The sequence below is a fragment of the Citrus sinensis genome, chromosome 6 (assembly GCF_022201045.2).
Source record: "Citrus sinensis cultivar Valencia sweet orange chromosome 6, DVS_A1.0, whole genome shotgun sequence".
Classification (NCBI taxonomy): Eukaryota; Viridiplantae; Streptophyta; class Magnoliopsida; order Sapindales; family Rutaceae; genus Citrus; species Citrus sinensis.
The window spans coordinates 1,787,444-1,805,959 of NC_068561.1; the positions used below are offsets into that span (position 1 = coordinate 1,787,444).

The 18,516-nt window shown below is 34.6% G+C and overlaps 1 protein-coding gene across 1 annotated transcript; it reads left to right on the forward strand.

Annotated features, from left to right (window-relative positions):
• The first annotated feature begins 12,539 nt into the window (after positions 1–12,539).
• LOC127903039 (uncharacterized) lies at positions 12,540–14,414 on the forward strand. The gene is made up of 2 exons (XM_052443597.1): positions 12,540–12,947; positions 13,725–14,414. The coding sequence occupies exons 1-2, from the start codon at positions 12,807–12,809 to the stop codon at positions 14,277–14,279; spliced, it is 696 nt and encodes a 231-aa protein (XP_052299557.1). The 5' UTR covers positions 12,540–12,806; the 3' UTR covers positions 14,280–14,414.
• The last annotated feature ends 4,102 nt before the right edge of the window (positions 14,415–18,516 follow it).

Sequence of the window (18,516 nt, forward strand, 5' to 3'; positions counted from 1 at the left end):
GAGAGAGAGAGAGAGAGAGAGAGATGTTCTAATCTAGAATTTTAAAGTGCAGGAAAGTTCAAGAAAGCTTTAAAACCGCATGGTTTTAAAGGCTTAAAATTGTATACCTTTAAAACCGTGCGGTTTTAAAGATTTTGTGAACTTTTCCGTACTTTAAAATTCTGGACCAGAAAACTACTTTATATATATGTGTGTGTGTGTGTGTGTGTGTGTGTGTAATCGCGTACCTTGTCTTTTTCTGCATATTGTGTGCAGTATGATCTTCCTTCCTTCGCCAATTCTTCTCAGTTTTATTGTAAATTGTTAGGAAATTGATGGGTGAAGCAGACACACAGCTAAAATAAAATTGGAAAAAAAATAAAGAACAAGCACAATAGAGGACACCATAAATTATATTGTTCGACTTTTACCCTACGTCCACGGGCAAAAACAGAAGGAAAATATTTCATTAGTGATATGAGGATTACAAGTATTATAATATTTTGGCTCACTTCCCAGAACCCCAATACACTCAATCTCTCACTCACTAAACTTACAAGAGCTTTATAATTTTAAGCTTTGAAAATTACTCATGCTCTCTATTTTTATCTCTCACAAATTGAATGCAAAAATGAGGGTGGGAAGCCCTCTTTATATAGCCAAAATTTTGGCTCTTTTTTTTTTTTCAAACATCCGGTGCCAACCGTTTTGCTTCTTCAAACCTTCTAGATGCAGCTTCTAGATGCTGCAGCCAAATCTTTTGACATTCTTCCACTTGGAGATTTGATTGAGGATCAATCAATCTCCACACCATCCTTTCTGCTTCGCCATAATCATGTTGCCTACGTTTCTGCTAGGCCACAAGAGGATCTACTCCAGATAAACTTGTCAGCATTTATCGGCTTGGTCAAAACATCTGCTAGGTTCTCCTTCATATGGATTTTCTCGAATGAAGTGATACTGAACTCATATGTGATTTGTCCTAGAATGAAAGGCTAGATTCCTTGCAATATGCAAAGCACTCTAATTGTCACAATACACATATTTTCTCTTGTTTGTGCCTGAGCTCCTCCAATAACCTTTGTATCCAGATAGCTTCCTTGCAAGCTTGTGTAGCTGCCATGTATTCTGCTTCTATTGTAGATAAAGCCACAACAGTCTGCAGTTTCGAAACCTAGCTTACAGCTGCTCCCGCAAGTGTAAACACATAGCCAGTAGTGGATTTTCTTTTATCAAGATCTCCTACAAAATCTGAATCCACATAGCCCCTAATAGTAAACTCTGATCCTCCATAACATAATGCAACATCTGAGGTTCCTTTGATGTATCTCAGAATCCCTCACAGTTATCAAATGCTCTCTACCAGGATTCGTCATGTATCGACTGACTGCTCCCATTGCTTGTGCAATGTCTGGTCTAGTACATATTAAAGCGAACATCAAACTTCCCACTGCTAATGCATATGGTACTCGAGACATCTCCTTCCTCTCCGCTTCATTGCTAGGACACATACTTGAGGATAACTTAAAATTAACAGGAAGTGGGGTAGAAATTGACTTACAATCTTGCATGTTGAAGCGCCGCAAGATTTTCTTCAAGTAATTCTTCTGTGAAAGCCAAATCTTCTTTTTATTTCTGTCTCGGTGAATTTACATTCATAGAATCTTGTTTGCTGGTCCCAAATCTTTCATTTCAAACTCCCTAGCCAATTGTGCCTTCAATTCCTGGATTCGATCTTTCTTGAGGCATGCTACCAACATGTCATCCACGTACAACAATAAAATGATGAAATCATTATCTTCAAACCTCTTGTAATATGCACAGTGGTTTGAACTGAGTCTGTTGTATCCAAGGCTCGTGATGAAGGAATTAAATCTCTTATATCAACACCTCAGTGCCTGTTTGAAACCGTATAGAGATTTGTTCAACCTACAAACCAAGTTCTCCTTTCCCTTTTTAGCAAAACCTTCTGGTTGGAGCATATAAATTTCTTCTTCAAGTTCTCCATGAAGAAATGCAGTTTTTACATCTAACTGCTCAAGATGTAAGTCAAATGTAGCACACATTGCCAAAACTACTGTGACTGTTATAAGTCGAACCACCGAAAAAAATATCTCATTGAAGTCAATACATTCTTTTTGAGCATATCCTTTCACCACCAATCTTGCACGATACCGCTCCACTTGATCATTGCCATCACGTTTGATCTTGTAGATCTATTTGTTTTCAAGGGCTTTTCTTCCGTGTGGTAGTGGTACAAGTTCCCATGTCTTGTTCTTGTGTAGAGCTTCAATTTCTTCCTGCATTGCTGTCATCCACAAAGCATCATCTGAGTTGTTTAAAGTTTCATGGAAAGTTGATGGCTCTCCATCCTCTGTTAGAAGACAATATGCAACATTGATCTTTGTGACATGCTCCGAGTGCCACGATGGCGGCCGTCTCTCACAAGTTGACCTACGAGCTTCTAGAGCCTCGGACTCGACTGGTTCATGTTCTTCGTGCTCTAGTGCTATTTCTAAAGAATCTGAATCTTCTGGATTATTTTCCCCATATATCGGCGCAATCTCTGACTTTTCTTTCACAATGCCATCATCTTCATCTTTCTTTTGCAGTTGATCTTCTATAAAGATAACATCTCTGCTTATGACAATCTTATAGGCAGTGGGGTCCCACAGACGATATCTCTTTACTCCATCAGCATACCCCAAGAAGATATATCTTCTAGATTTTGCATCCAGCTTTATTTTTTCTTGGGCATTGTACATCACGTAACAGGACATCCAAATACATGTAGGTAGGAATAATCAGCTGGCTTTCCAGTCCACATCTCCATCGCTGTTTTCATCCCAATAGTTGTAAATGGCGATTGATTTACTATATAACATGTAGTTTTGGCTGTTTCTGCCCAGAATGAATTGGGTAGACCAGCAGTCCGCAACATAGCTCTTATCTATTCTGTAAGAGTTCTATTCATCCGCTCTGCCACTCTATTTTGTTGAGGAGTGTATGCCACCGTGAACTGCCTCTGAATACCTTCTTCCTTACAGAAAGTAAAAAACTCGCCATCTGTATACTCTCCACAATTATCTGTCCTCAAGCACTTGATCTTTTTACCAGATTCAAGTTCCACCCACACTTTGTATTCTTTAAATACTGGAAATACATCTGACTTTTTCTTAATTGGATACACCCAACATCTCCTGGAATAATCATCAATGAAAGTCACCATGTACTTTGCACCTCCCATGGACATATCTGGTGACTCCCAAATATCAGAATGAATCAAGTCTAGAATGCATTTACTTTTACCAATAGATCTACTGAATTTTAATCTATATTGCTTACTTGTAACACAATGCTCTGAAAATGGTAAACTTACCGATTTGAGACCCGAAGCAATTTTCGTTCAGAGAGAATTTTCAAACCTTGTTCTGACATGTGGCCAAGTTTGAAATGCCACATCATTGTTGACTCTTCTCCATTTGATGCAACACACGTATCAGCCTCCTATAGTGTTTCTCCTTTAAGCATAAATAGATTAGCACCGATCTTTTCTGCCTTCATCAATACAAGCGCTCCTTTAACAATCTTTATAATTTCATTCTCCACATGAGTTTTGTACCCATGACTATCCATTTGTCCTAAAGACAATAGATTTTTCTTTAGGCCGTTCACATGTCGTACCTCCTCAATTGTGCAAATTGTACCATCAAATATTTTTATTTTGATAGTACCAATACTAGCGATCTCCAAGGTATGATCATTACCCATATATACAGATCCTCTTGAGATAGGTCCATATGTGTGGAACCATTCTCTCCTAGAGGTCATGTGTCAGGTAGCTCCTAAGTCTATAAATCAGACATCAAATAGTCGTTTTCTGCCTTCTGAAATAGTTGTTGCCTCGTTGTAGAGAATTTCGCCATCATCTGAGATACTTGCTACACACATCTGAGCATTTGATGTCTCTAATTCTTTACCATATTTTCTCTTTTAGTTACTCCAACACTCTTTCTTGACGTGTCCTTTCTTGCCACAGTTGTAGCATTTAATATTCTTCTTACTTCTGGATTTTGATCTACTATGACTGTGACTCCCACTAGGGTCACGTTCCGTTAATCTCCCTCTCGTCACCGATAGCGCCTCCGCTTGCTGCGAACTTGCTTGTCTGTTTTCCTTATTTTTCTGTCTGCTCTCCTCATTTAATATGGAGGCTGCAACATCGTCAAAAATCAGATTGTCCACTAGATTGTTGTTTGTTATGTTGATGATGAGTTGATCATACGAATCTGGTAGACTTTGAAGTAAAAGCTCTATACGTTCATTTTCCTCTATATTATGACCCAACGTTGTGAGTTGTGAAAATAGTGCCTTTAAGGTGTTGATTGGGTATATATAGATTCCGCCATTCGAAAAGTATAGAATTTCTTCTTCAAGAAGATTTTGTTGTGTAGTTGGTTGGCCTCGTACAATTTTATGAGAGTATCTCATATTTCCTTCGCTGTATTTTTCTCTGCCACACTGGATAATACTCCATCTGCAAGTGCTAAGTGTAGATTAGAAATGGCATTGCCATCTATCTCGTTCCACTTGTCATCAGTTATCTCCATGGGCCTTTCTCCAATTGCTGCCAAGCAATTATTTTTCCTCAATACAGCTTTTATCTTCATTTTCTACAACAAAAAATTATTCCCATTGAACTTCTCAATTTCATACTTTGCCGCTATTTTGTTGATAAATCCCACACACAAACTAGTGTACTACATTGAATAGTTGTGAGTATGTGTGAGAATGCACACTAAGAAAGTTCCCAAGAAAGCCTGGAGGGGTCACAATGGTCCCACTTAAAACCCAGATTCCTTAAGCTCTTATCGTCTTTGTGACAGAACTTTCCTAAACATATACAAAACAACACAATTGCTTTACTCACACCACTATTCCCTACTTTGCACCGTAAAATTCTTGGATCGCTTCCATCGTTTCACATGAATAGTACCGTATATGTGAACCGTGTCGTATATGTGAATAGTATTGTATATGGGAATAGTGCCCCTTACGCGAACAATACCCGACTCCAAAAATAAAACCAATAGCTCTGATACCACTGTTAGGAAATTGATGGGTGAAGCAGACACGCAGCTAAAATAAAATTGGAAGAAAATAAAGAATAAGCACAATAGAGGACACCAGAAATTACGTGGTTCGACTTTTAGCCTACGTCCACGGGCGAAAATAGAAAGAAAATATTTCACTAGTGATATGAGGATTACAAGTATTATAATATTTTAGCTCACTTCCCAGAACCCCAATATACCCAATCTCTCACTCACTAGACTCACAAGATATTTGAATACTTGTAATCCTCATATCACTAGTGATATGAGGAAAATATTTCACCCAATCTCTCACAAATTGAATGCCCTCTTTATATAGCCAAAATTTTGGCTCTTTTTTTATTTTTTCAAACATCCGATGCCAACCATTTTGCTTCTTCAAACCTTCTAGATGCAGCTTCTAGATGCTGCAGCCAAATTTTTTGACATAAATGTCTAAGAGTGCTTTTTATTAATATATGTCATGTATTAAGGAAGTATATCTACAACGCCAATGTATCCCATCTGAAACCAAATAGCCATATTATAAACGTATACAAAATGAATCAATGATTAATGGACGTCTATTTTATATGTGTGTGTGTATACAGTATGGATTATTTTAAACCTTTTGACCGCCTCTATAAAGAGTCTGAGCTTTTTAGAAACGTATCAGCTATGACGGATGTAATGCATGATATTTTGGTCATTAATCTCTGCCAAAAGCGTATCTTCGATCAAAATACTCCATCATCCTAAAACATCTCTTACATAAGGCAGCTTTGTTGTGAATCCTAAATCTCTCCATCACCTTAAATTCAATTTCAAATCAAAAGCACATCAATAGCTATATCCCTATCCATAATTTAACAAAGATACAAAAAGTATGAAGTTACCTTGTCACGTCACTTTGTTCCCTCTGGTGTGCTGCGTGTACTATGTTGAAGTCTAACCTTGCAACTTGAACAAAGTTTTATTATGCAAATCATCTCTTGTATAGACATACAAGAAATACTTTGCCTTTAATCTTGGTAGGGGTTTACCGAGCGGATCGAAAAGAGCATGATTTATTTGTTCAGCAAGGTTATGGCTAACATGATACCATTGACTTAAGGTGAGTGGTGGTGAAAACAATGGCTTCATCTAGAATATCTTCTCTGTGAATGGCTAGGTATGCAGCCTCGAACAAATTCAGCATGCCTTGAACATCGTTCATCAATGATGCCTTGAATCTACCTTCATCAGCATCATCTTTCGACTTCTCAAACACATCTGATCATATTCAAAAACATGTCAAATATATAGTTATATTTATTTTAAAAGATTTAAACAATAGTGAAATTATTATCCTGCGTGACAAGGACTAGTCAAAAGAACTGGGAAGTTTTTTGGCAACTTTCAACTCTTAAGCTGGCTTTTTTATTATGAGTGAGGCCTTGAACATTGATATTAATTGCAATTAGCGCACACACATATATAGATAGCTTAAGAAAATATTTTATAAAATACCACATGAAATCTTAATTTTTGCTGTCTAAGCAGTAAAAAATGAAGAGAAACTATGTAGAGATCAGCTATATCACTGACAAACTCGTCGTGATGTATTTGCTCTAAGGCATCTTCAATCTCTTTTTCGAAGTGGTAAGCCACACCTAACCTTTGGACAGCACCAATCAAGTGCAATTTCTGGGCAGGACGTTATCATTCTCCTTTAACTCTTGTTTCCAATATATATACACATTAGAGATCCTGATTTTAATATATATATATTTAAAAAAAAAATTAGATTTCAACACATTACAAGACAAAATATAGTGTATTAGAATTTGTGTTTATTTTATCTTATCAAATTGGAAAACTAATATATATATATATATTTATCATATGTATGCATAATCCTTTTCTCATGCCGACATTAAAATACAAATTTTGTGCAGATTTGCTGTTACACTGTACAATATTAACATTTTTTTTAATTAACTATAACATCATATAGTGTAACAGTGAATATGTATGAAATTTGTATTTTTAACATCTGCACTTAAGAATTATTATTATTATTATATTATTATTGTCATTATCAATATATGTGTGCGTGTGAGCATGTGCGTGTGTTGAAAAGAGTTAGCTTTTAATCTAGGAATCCCGATCTTTTTCAAAATTTGGGATGAATTTTGTTTTTTAATAAACCTTGCCGAAGCAAGGAAAATATTATTAAATAAAAATTACAAGAGATTACAACTCACGGAATGCAAAGAACTCCAGACATTCCAACAAAAAGTACAAAAAATTAAAATCAACAAAAGATCAATATGTGGAGGAAGAAAAAGTTCTGGAAATTCACTACATGGAAGATGGAAGCATCGAGCCGCGTTAGGGAAAGTCGTCTCATCTCATCGTCGTGATTCAGCCACATTAAGTTTAATACCCATGATTGTTCCTTTTAATGACGTTGGTTTTCAATAATTACTTAATTTTAGTCTTTTGTGCCTCTGATGAAATAGACCTTTGGTATATAGTTTGTTTATGTTTCCTTTCTTTGATGACTATAAATGTTTAGATTATTCGAACGACTTTTGTTAATTTATGGTGGGTTTTTTTGAATACTTGTTTTCTTTCTATATAGATATATTGCGTTATTGTTATGCTTTTGACATTTTTAATAACTTGATTTGCACTCTCATGGCTGAAATCATTTGATTGTACAAGGTTTATTTTCTTTATTTATTCTTTCCTCTCATAAGGTTTCCCTTTCATCATCTAATGTAATTCTTGTTCTAAAATTGAGCTTTTCGTTTCATCATCTTGAGCTATGTGGTTGAAGTTATCATTAGTTGGTCCTAGGCGTAGTGTAGCAAACAATTTATCGACTTTACACATGCTGTAACTTGAGTAGAAATAAGAATAGGGAACAAAGTTAATACTAGGTGAGATTTCTCATCTCCATCTAAAAACTTTAAAAAATTATGATTTGTCAATTTTAATTTTTTACGTGTCTCTTTTGGGATAACTTTTCGAATATTATTTTTATTTATGCATGTTTGGTTTTTTTTATGATGATTTTTTAGTTTAGGTTCTTGGAATAACTTTTATGGTTTGCTTTCATAAAATATAATTGCGTTGTTATCTGTTTTTAACACCTTTAAGTTATAAACTTGAGTTGCACTCTCCAGGAAAATATTATTAGATTGCAGTTCTTGTTCTAAATGAGCTTGTGTGTTGTTAAAAATAATAGTTATTATTTGTTTCTTTAAAACCATACTATTCTCGACTCAGATTTTCCTTGATTCCATTGGAGTCAAGAATCTTATAGTGCGTTTACTTTATGGGAATGAGAATGAGATGGAATGGGAATGGACTGGGAATGAGAATAGGCTGGAATGAGAATGAGATTTCAATATTTACTTGACAAAAATAAATGGGAATAAGAATGTGCTGAAATGTCATTGATGTATTTACTTGGCAAAATAAATGAAAATGAGGAATGCGAATGAGAATCAATTTACCAAAATACCCATAGTATTAATAATTAATAAAAATAATTAATTTATCATTATTAACAATATTATCATTATTATTTTTGTTGTTGTTATAATAATAATAATTATTATTAATAAAAATAATATTAACAATAATTAATAATAACTAAAATAATAAAGTTAATAAAATTTAATAATAATAATAAAATTAATAATAATAATAATAATAATAATAATAATAATAATAATAATAATAACAACCACAACAACAATAAGGATAATATTGTTAATAATGATAAATTAATTTTTTTAATTATTTTTTATCATTATTATTATGATTATTAATGACATTTAAAATAATAAAATTATTTGTGATTTGAACAAGGAAATTTAGAAAATATGAAAAAATTAGAAGGATAGAAAAGTAAATTTATGTTTCATTCCCGTTCCCACATTTTCATTCACAACCCCCCCATGGGAATGAGATTCTCATTCCTTATTCCCAAATTATGTGAGACCCACACATTTTATTCCCATTCTCAAATTACATTTTGTCAAGTAAACATAAGTTTCATTTCAATTCTTTCATTCACATTCTCCAAACCCACAAGTAAACACACCATAAAATTCTCTGGTCAAAGTAGACTCTCTACGAGCCTTTCGGGAAAAGAGCGGCAACACTCCATGGTTCTATGAAATGATTAAACACCCCTTATTTTAAAAAATGGTTGCATAAACTCCTTTGTTTAGGACAATTATATACTTTAACTATAGTGACCCCACTATATTTTATTTGAGCATAATTATTTGAAAAGGGTCTATGAGACTATTTATATAAACAAGAGGATCTTGATGGGCATTTTGCCAACCGTTTGGACATGTCACTATCCTTGTCCCACCGGAAAAGTTAAATTCATCGTTACTTATTTTGTCTTGATTTGGTTACCATCAAAAAAAGAAAAAAAAAGGAAAAAAAAAGGTTCACTTAAAAACTCCGCTGAGGTTACCTTTGATTCAAAGGAAAATAGCTATGGAATAGAAATAACTTGCTCAAAACGCCTTTTAAAAAAGGGAAATTATCACCGGTATACCCTTAAATGTCACCGGTATCAAACGTGTTACAACACTTTTTGCTTATATCACTCGTATACCCTAAGTTAACAAAAGAGTTCTGGCGTCCACCTTTTCGTTTACTATCGTTAAGACATGCTGACGTCATAGGGGTAATATAGTCTTTTAATAAAGAAGAGGCTGCAAAGAAAGCCGACGTCGTTTTAATACCCAAAAAATGCTGTCGTTTCATTGTAACTGAAAAGAAAAAAAAATCCGACGTCATTTTTTTTATTTTGGTTAAAAAAAAGTTACAGAGAAACGACATCTTTTCACTGTAACTCAAAGACAAAAAGACAGAAGTGGTCCATCCTCCCCATTCTTTATTCACATCGAGAGAAGTTTGCATGAATATGAACAACCAGTGCAAGACTGTATGCATGCCTTCCATCTTTTTACTAAAAACCCTCAATATTTGACCATCAAACAAGTTTAAGTGATAGCTGTGGAGATTGATTTGGACCTTGACAGAAGAGTAAGTGTTAGAGTGCAATTTATGCACTAGTTTTGCATTGTTTACTTCTCTTAATATCGATGTTTTGCACTTAATAATAGTGATTTACTTGTGTTTTATTTTTGTAGGTGAAATTCTATTTATTGGTGCTAAAATTGAGCTACAAGATGTGTTTGAGAATGATTGTTTTCCTGGAGAAATTATGAGTTTCAGAAGAATTTTATTAATAAAGCGTGGGCGCGTGCTATCAACTAAGGGCTTGCAGTTTTTATTTTAACGTGTTTTGTCTTTTTGGTTATTTTTGTAATTTTGAATTTAATATTTAGATAATATTTTAGATATTAGTATTTTATTTTTGAAAAAACTCTATAAGAGAGAGGAGACGTGAAAAACAAAGGAGGGGAGATTTTTGAAAAAAAAGAAAACCCTAGATCTAAATTTTTCTCTTCTCTCTATGAAGAACTAAACCTATTATTCTGGTTGAAGGTTAATAAAGCTTTGATTCATCATTACTGTGAGATCTTTCTTATGCTTTAATTGTTTTATTACTTTTTAGGTATTTGTTTATTCTCTAAATTATTGTCATGATTATATTTGTTAATTAGATAATTGGCCACTATTTAATTATCAACTTAATCTATTGCCAATTAAAAGATTCATCGTATGAAGATTTTAATGTTTGTGACAAATAGCATAGCAGTGCATTGTGTTGATTAGGATTTGGGTCTCTCTAGTTTTTCAGGCTGTCAATTGATTAAATCATATGACCATATCTAGGGTTGTCTATTGATTAGGGAAATAACCAATGGTCGTACCTTGGTTATCAACTAGTTAAGGAGAGATGGCTATTAGAGGGTCTCAGTAGCTATAACCGGTCTATTCATAAGTAGTAATGATTTATATTTGAATCAATGATCAGTAGTCGAATCAAGCTGAGTTAATTCCTTCAACCAGAGCTTTTCCTAATTTGAATTACAATTTGAATTTGCATTCTTGTTATTTTAGTTTGATTTTTATTATTGTCAACAATCCCCCCATTTTGCATTTTACATTTTAAAAGGATTTAAATAATTACCGATCTCTGTGGACACGACCCTGCTCAATCACTATACACAATTTATTTAGAGTAGATATTTATTTTTGCTGGCTTCGACAACCATCAAATTTTGGCGTCGTTGCCGGGGATCAGTGTCGTTTATTTAATCCTTTTTACGTTTACTTTGTGTATGGTTCGTTCTTCTCGTACAGGTACACTTTCGTTTGATCCTGAAATTGAGAAGACAGCTCGCCAGCTGAGACAGCAGACGAAGCGAGCTAAGCAACGATCCTCGTCGCCTCTGCTTTCTGAAACAGATACGGTGCCTAATTTGGTTGAATCATCTAACGATTCAGAAGAACAAGTGATGGATAGAACTGCACCTATAGAAAGAACTCTTAGAGAGTTAGCTGAACCAAACTTGAATCAGTAACCACTCGGCATTCAATATGTAGACTTGGAGGTAAATTTTGAATTAAAGTCTGGTGTTATTCATTTATTACCCAAGTTTCATGGTTTTGCAGGTGAAGATCCTCATAAACATCTCAAGGAGTTTCATGTTGTATGTTCAAGTATGAGACCACAAGGCGTGACTGAAGAGCAGATTAAGTTACGTGCTTTTCCTTTCTCTTTAGATGGGCTAGCTAAAGACTGGTTGTACTACTTGCCTCCTGGATCGATTACAACGTGGAATGGTTTGAAGAAGCAGTTCCTTGAGAAGTACTTTCCTGCTTCAAGAGCTGCCAACATCAGAAAAGACATTTGTAGGATCAGACAACTTCATGGGGAGACTTTGTATGAGTATTGTGAGTGATTCAAACAATTGTGTGCCAGCTGTCCTCAGCATCAGATTTCTGATCAACTTCTTATTTAATATTTTTACGAAGGATTGTCATTAATAGATAAGAGTATGATAGATGCTGCTAGTGGAAGTGTGTTGGTGAACAAGACCCCTACTCAAGCAAGGGAGTTGATCTCAAATATAGCTGCCAATGCACAACAATTTGGCAGCAGGCAAGATCCCACTTCAAGGAAGGTGAATGAGGTAAATATTTCTTCTATTGAACAACGTTTAGATAAACTTACTTCTCTTGTGGAAAAGTTTGTTGTATGTAATGTGCAACAGGTGAAGACTTGTGGCATTTGTTCCAATATGGGTCATCAACTGATATGTGTCATACACTTCAAGAAGAACCTGTTGAACAAGCCAATGCAGTTGAAGGATTTCCAGGCATACCTTAGAGGATGTATGACCCTTATGCACAAACATACAATTCGAGATGGAAGGATCATCTCAACTTCAGCTATGGAGTTAGGCCATCAGGATTCTCATACCAAGATAATCAGACCCTCCATAGTCAAACTCCAAGTAAGGTATATCTCTTGAAGAAATTGTTAAATCACTTGCCACTAACACTTAACAATTTCAGCAGGCAACTACAACAAGCATTCAGAATTTGGAGAACCAAATGAGTCAATTGGTGACTACAGTAAGCCGCCTGGAGTCTCAAGTATCAGGGAGATTGCCTTCACAATCTGAGGTGAATCCAAAGCAAAATGTTAGTGCTGTCATCCTTAGAAGTATGAAGGAGTTGTAAGAGCCTAGTAAGAAAGTGACAAATCATGTAGAAGATGAGCTTGAGAAGAATGAATTGATGCCTAAATCTCAAGATGCACAACCCACCAGAGCGAAACCCCTACCTGTGGTGATACCTCCTCATTTTCCAAGCCAGTTTGCAAAATTCAAGAATGAGGAACAAGAGAAAGACATCCTTGAGACATTTCTCAAGGTTGAGGTAAATATTCCCTTATTAGATGTTATAGGAGATGAAAGAGTTCACATGAGGGAGAATATTTCAGCAGTTCTCCAAAAAAAACTACCTCCTAAGTGTAAGGATCTAGGTATGTTTACTATCCCTTACAAAATTGGTAGTGTTAGAGTTGAAAAGGCTATGTTAGATCTAGGAGCTTCTATTAATGTCATGCCTCGTTCCATTTATTTATCTTTGAATGTTGGTCCATTAAAAGAAACTAGCGTGATAATTCAACTAGCTGATAGGTCTAATGCATATCCTGATGGGGTATTAAAAGACGTCTTAGTACAAGTTAATGAGTTGATTTTTCCTGCTAAATTTTATGTACTTGATATGGAAGAGGATAACTCCTCTAAGTTTGTCCCAATTTTGCTAGGAAGACCTTTTCTTAAGACTGCTCTGCTAAAATGGATGTACATAAAGGGATTCTCACTATGGAGTTTGATAGAGAGGTTATAGAGTTTAATATGAGTGATGCCATGAAATATCCTAGTGAGGAACATCCGGTATTTTCTGTGAATGTTATTAACCCTATAGTACAGGAAGTTTTTTATTTGGATGTTGAAGATTCATTGGTAGCTGCTTTAAATAACAATTTGGGCCTCAAAAAATTGCAAAAGAATGAAAATGAGTTTGTGTTTAAATTTTGTATTACAAGAGACAATTTATGAATTAAATTCTTTGAGAACTTTAACTCATCATATGTCTTATATTGAATTACCTTCATCTCATGCAAAACTTCTTCCATCTATTTTGCAGGCATCGAAAATAGAGCTTAAACCGTTGCCGAGTCATCTAAAATACATGTTTCTAGGAGATGGTGAGACACTTCCAGTGATCATCTCTTCAAAGCTTAGTACTTTAGAGGAAGAAAAGCTTATTAGAGTGCTGAAGGATTACAAAAAGGCTATTGGGTGGACAATTGCTGATATTAAAGAGATAAGTCCGTCCACGTGCATGCATAGAATACTGTTGGAGGAGATTAGAAACGAATCCTATGAGAGTTCGCAATTTTACAAGGAAAAGACGAAGATATTTCATGACAGAATAATTTTGAGAAAAGAGTTCTCTGTTGGTCAAAAAGTTTTTCTTTTTCATTCTAAGCTTAAATTTTTTCCTGGTAAATTACGTTCTCATTGGGTAGGACCTTTTATTGTTACTAATGTTTTTCCTCATGGTGCAGTTGAGATTCGGAGTCCGACCTCTAACAAAGTTTTTAAGGTTAATGGTCATCGCTTAAAACCTTTTTATGAAGGTTTTTCGGTGAATATTGTGGAGGAAGTGACTCTCGAGAGTCCCATTTATGGAGATTGATGCATGAATGTGTCTAGCCAAAGACATAAAACAAAGGCGTTTTTTGGGAGGCAACCCAAAGGATTTATTTATTTTGGTTTTTGTTATATCTTTTGTTTTTAATTTTGATTCAGATTGTTTAAATAATGTTTTTGCTTATTTTAGCCAGAAGAAATTTTTTGGTTAGGCGTGCCCACATTTTAACTAATAAGTACTTCTGTGATTTTAAAGTAAAATGGTTTTAAGGCTTACCCATATGCTTATTAAAAAAGTACTTCTGTAATTTTTTTGGTGTCTCAAGTGTCTCTTTTAGTTTTTAGTTTCAATTAAAAAAAATCAAAAATAAAAAGGTTTTTTTATTTTTTTATTTTATTTGAAAAAAATAAAAAAAAGTTTTTTTTTATTTGAAAAAAAAACAAAAAAAGTTTTTTTTTAATTTTATTTGAAAAAAAATTATTTTATTTGAAAAACAAAAACAAAAAAAGGATTTTTTTTAGGGTTTTAATCCCTGGCGCAACTAGCAGTTGCATTCCCAGCCACGCGCTACATCCAGAATCTCCATCCCGCATGCAACCAGCCACGCCCAGCTCCATCCCGCACAGCACCAGCGTCACCAGCTCCAGCATCCCGAGTAACCAACCACGCCCAGCTCCATCCCGCACAGCACCAGCGTCACCAGCTCCAGCATCCCGAGTAACCAACCACGCTACATCCCGCGCCCCGTCCATGCACCAGCCCAGCTCCATCCCGCGTGCAAGCAGCCCATGCCCAACTCCATCCCACAGCACCAGCCGCGCAACATCCCACGTCTGCAGCTGCACCAGCCCTGCAAGCAGCCCACGCCCAGCATTTCAGTCGCGTAAACAGACTCACTCTCCTTGGTTCAAAGGGCCGCCGCTTTTCGCATTCAAACAAAACCCGTTAGTGAAATTATTGTGTCAATGCCGAAGAGGAAAGCATCAACTTCCAAGTCATCAACGTCTAAAAAGAAACCCGTCGCAAAGAAATCCAAGATTGCCGCTCCCACTACGATCCCATGGAACACAATTTTAAATTCACACCAAGCCATGAGAAAAAGATCGAAACATGGAAATTGCATGAGTGTTTTGCCACTTGTTGAATCCAATCTCGGAGGTTGCCTCACATTCATGACTCAACAAGAGAAAGAAAGGTACAAAGATATTTACAAGAGAAAAATACTTCCAGCTAAGTATATTCATTACCTGACTCTTGAAAAATTGAATGTTAATGATAATTTTAATTCTTTGATAAATAAGATTGGTTTGTGTAAGTTTATTGATGTTGATTGTTGGGGTTATGTTGAGTTGATTAGGGAGTTCTATGCTACTTTTCAATTTAATATACCGAATAATTTTACTTTGCATACTCCGAATGTTATAAAGTTTAGGTTAATGAGACGAAATTTTTCACAATCTATCACAGATTTTAAACTAGCTTTAGGATTCATTGATGATGATTATTCTTCTAGTGATGCATATTTAGGGACAACTTGTGACTTTAGTGAAATTTTTTAGCCCTATGATCTTTGGTGTAATTTATCTTTTGATCACAATGCCTATGACCTGAGTAAATCAAAGAGCTCTTTCGTACATGATCATGTTTTGAAATGTGTGCATCGGTTCTTAGCATATAATATTTTAGGAAAGAAAGATCACTCGGGAGTTTTCTCTAAAACTGAGTTTTATTTTATCTGGTGCATGTTAAATAATGTGAGGCCTAATTTAGGTTTTTGGTTAGCAGATCAATTTCAGAGTGTGCTTAAACGGTATAGGACTTTATTTCTTGGTCTATACATTACTCTATTAGCTATAAACTTATGTGTGCTTGATCCTGACAATAATAATTTACACCCTGCTTGCAAAAAGGAATTTTTGGATATGTCTTTGTTCGAAAGAACAACTGTGGTCGAATTCAAGGAGGGGAGATTTCAGTTTACTAAACCAGGACCCACTCAACTTCCAAAGAAGCTTTATGCTAGGAGTGGTGCTACCTCTGATGACGAGTTTGACGACGAAACTGCTGCCCCACCAACTATTCCTTCTACATCTGCATCACCTTTGAGCATTTAATTAGAGAAAATGGAGCACAAGCTGAACAAGATGGAGCAGAATTTGGCCGCATACTTCGAGAGTATGGGATTTATCCCACCATTTCCGCCAAACCCATAGACATTATGTGGATCAAAGCTCACAATTCAGGGAAGTTTTGCCTTTAATCTTTTATCCTTACGCTTTATTTTTTTTTATGTGAGCTTTGATTATCTTACATTGGGGACAATGTAAGTTCTTGGTGTGGGGGAGGGATTTTTGCAATATTGATGTCTGAAAGTATTATTTTCACTATGTTCATCCTTAAATGATTTTGGAGTTAGTATGCTTCATATATTATTTTTTTCTTTTCTTTTCTTTCTCACTACTTTTTTCCCATCTATCTCAAATTATTTACATCTATTTTTATTTTATCATACTCTTTCATCACTCATATTTTATCTTTCACTTTTTATATTACTACATACATCTTTCTCGCTTCTTATCCTTTTTACCTTTCCTTTTATATATCACTCATATTTTTTTCTCATTCTACACCACTATTGATGGTTGATTCATTTGAAGAGTGTACATGATTTTATGGCAAATTGTCAACTTTGTGAGGATTTGAGCCTATGAGCAACCACTTTGCTCTAATTATTTTTGTTATGTGAATATCAATCTTAGTTTGTTTATTCTAGAACTTTCTTTGTTATGCATGTTGAAGCCGCATTACGAGATTTTGTGCATTAAAATGATAAGGGCAAACTACTTTCCATTTTTCTATTTCCGCATTTTTCTTCTTTTTCTCCACCCGAAGACCTTTATTTGTTATCTTTGTTTGAGCCTTAACCATTACCCATCTAATTCTCTCCATCTACTTACCCATTTTCCTTCTTTTTTAACCTCAATTTAAGGAGATTTTTGGACTCATTGTTTGGATAGATTTTGTATATATTTTGTTGCTCTTGCTACCTTGAATTAAAGTTTCTTAATTAGATCAACCAGCATTATGCTTGAATTAAATTGTGCAAGGTTCATTTCTTTTGTTTGATTAAAAAAAACAAAAAAACAAAAAACAAAAAAAAAACAAAAAAAAGAAAAGAAAAGAGGAAAAAATGTTTACATTCTTGGCCACTTGAGTAGAAATAAGCGTTTTGATATCATAAGGTTCATTCAATGAGTTCATTCTTCTTATTTTGATCTCTTTTTCACCTTTCCTTTTCATTTAACCCATTTAACCCCGTTACAACCTTTTTAAGACCTATAGATTTTTTCATTTAATTCATGTTTTGTGGATTGAGATGTGATATATAAGCAAGCTTATGGTAATAACATTCTTTGATTTGATTTGAGTGCATAAATGATACCCTAAACACTTTGAGTGCATGGAGTGAAGTCAATGAGAGGGCTATTAAATCTTGTTGCACTTGAATTTTGAATGGATCTTCTTGGTGGTTGAATGTTTTTCTTTTATATTAGCTTATGAGATCCTATGCTTTAAAATCCTTATCTCTCGAATGTTGATCGACTTAAATTCTTGAGGTATGCTTGCTTAAGATTGTTTTTGGATGAGTTGAGATGAGAATTGAGTGGAGATTTGGGATTAGTCTTGAGTTATATGCTTGAGGACAAGCATTATCTTAGTGTGGGGGAATTTGTTAGAGTGTAATTTATGCACTAGTTTTGCATTATTTACTTCCCTTAATATCAATGTTTTGCACTTAATAATAGTGATTTACTTGTGTTTTATTTTTGTAGGTGCAATTCTATTGATTGGTGCTAAAATTGAGCTACAAGATGATATTTGAGGATGATTGTTTTCCTGGAGAATTTATGACCTTCAGAAGAACTTTGTTGATAAGGCGTGGGCGCGTACTATCAACTAAGGGCCTGCAGTTTTTATTTTAACGTGTTTTGTCTTTTTGATTATTTTTGTAATTTTGAATTTAATATTTAGATAATATTTTAGATATTAGTATTTTATTTTTGGAAAAACTCTATAAGAGAGGAGACGTGAAAAACAAAGGAGGGGAGATTTTTGAAAAAAAAAAGAAAACCCTATATCTAAATTTTTCTCTTCTCTCTATGAAGAACTAAACCTATTATTCTGGTTGAAGGTTAATAAAGCTTTGATTCATCATTACTGTGAGATCTTTCTTATGCTTTAATTGTTTTATTATTTTTTGGGTATTTGTTTATTCTTTAAA

Bases quoted from the DNA above. Each gene is read 5' to 3' on its own strand.
- LOC127903039 (XM_052443597.1), top strand. From the start codon at position 12,807: ATGCCTAAATCTCAAGATGCACAACCCACCAGAGCGAAACCCCTACCT. The intron at 12,948-13,724 runs GTAAATATTCCC...TCTATTTTGCAG, and splicing joins AGACATTTCTCAAGGTTGAG to GCATCGAAAATAGAGCTTAA.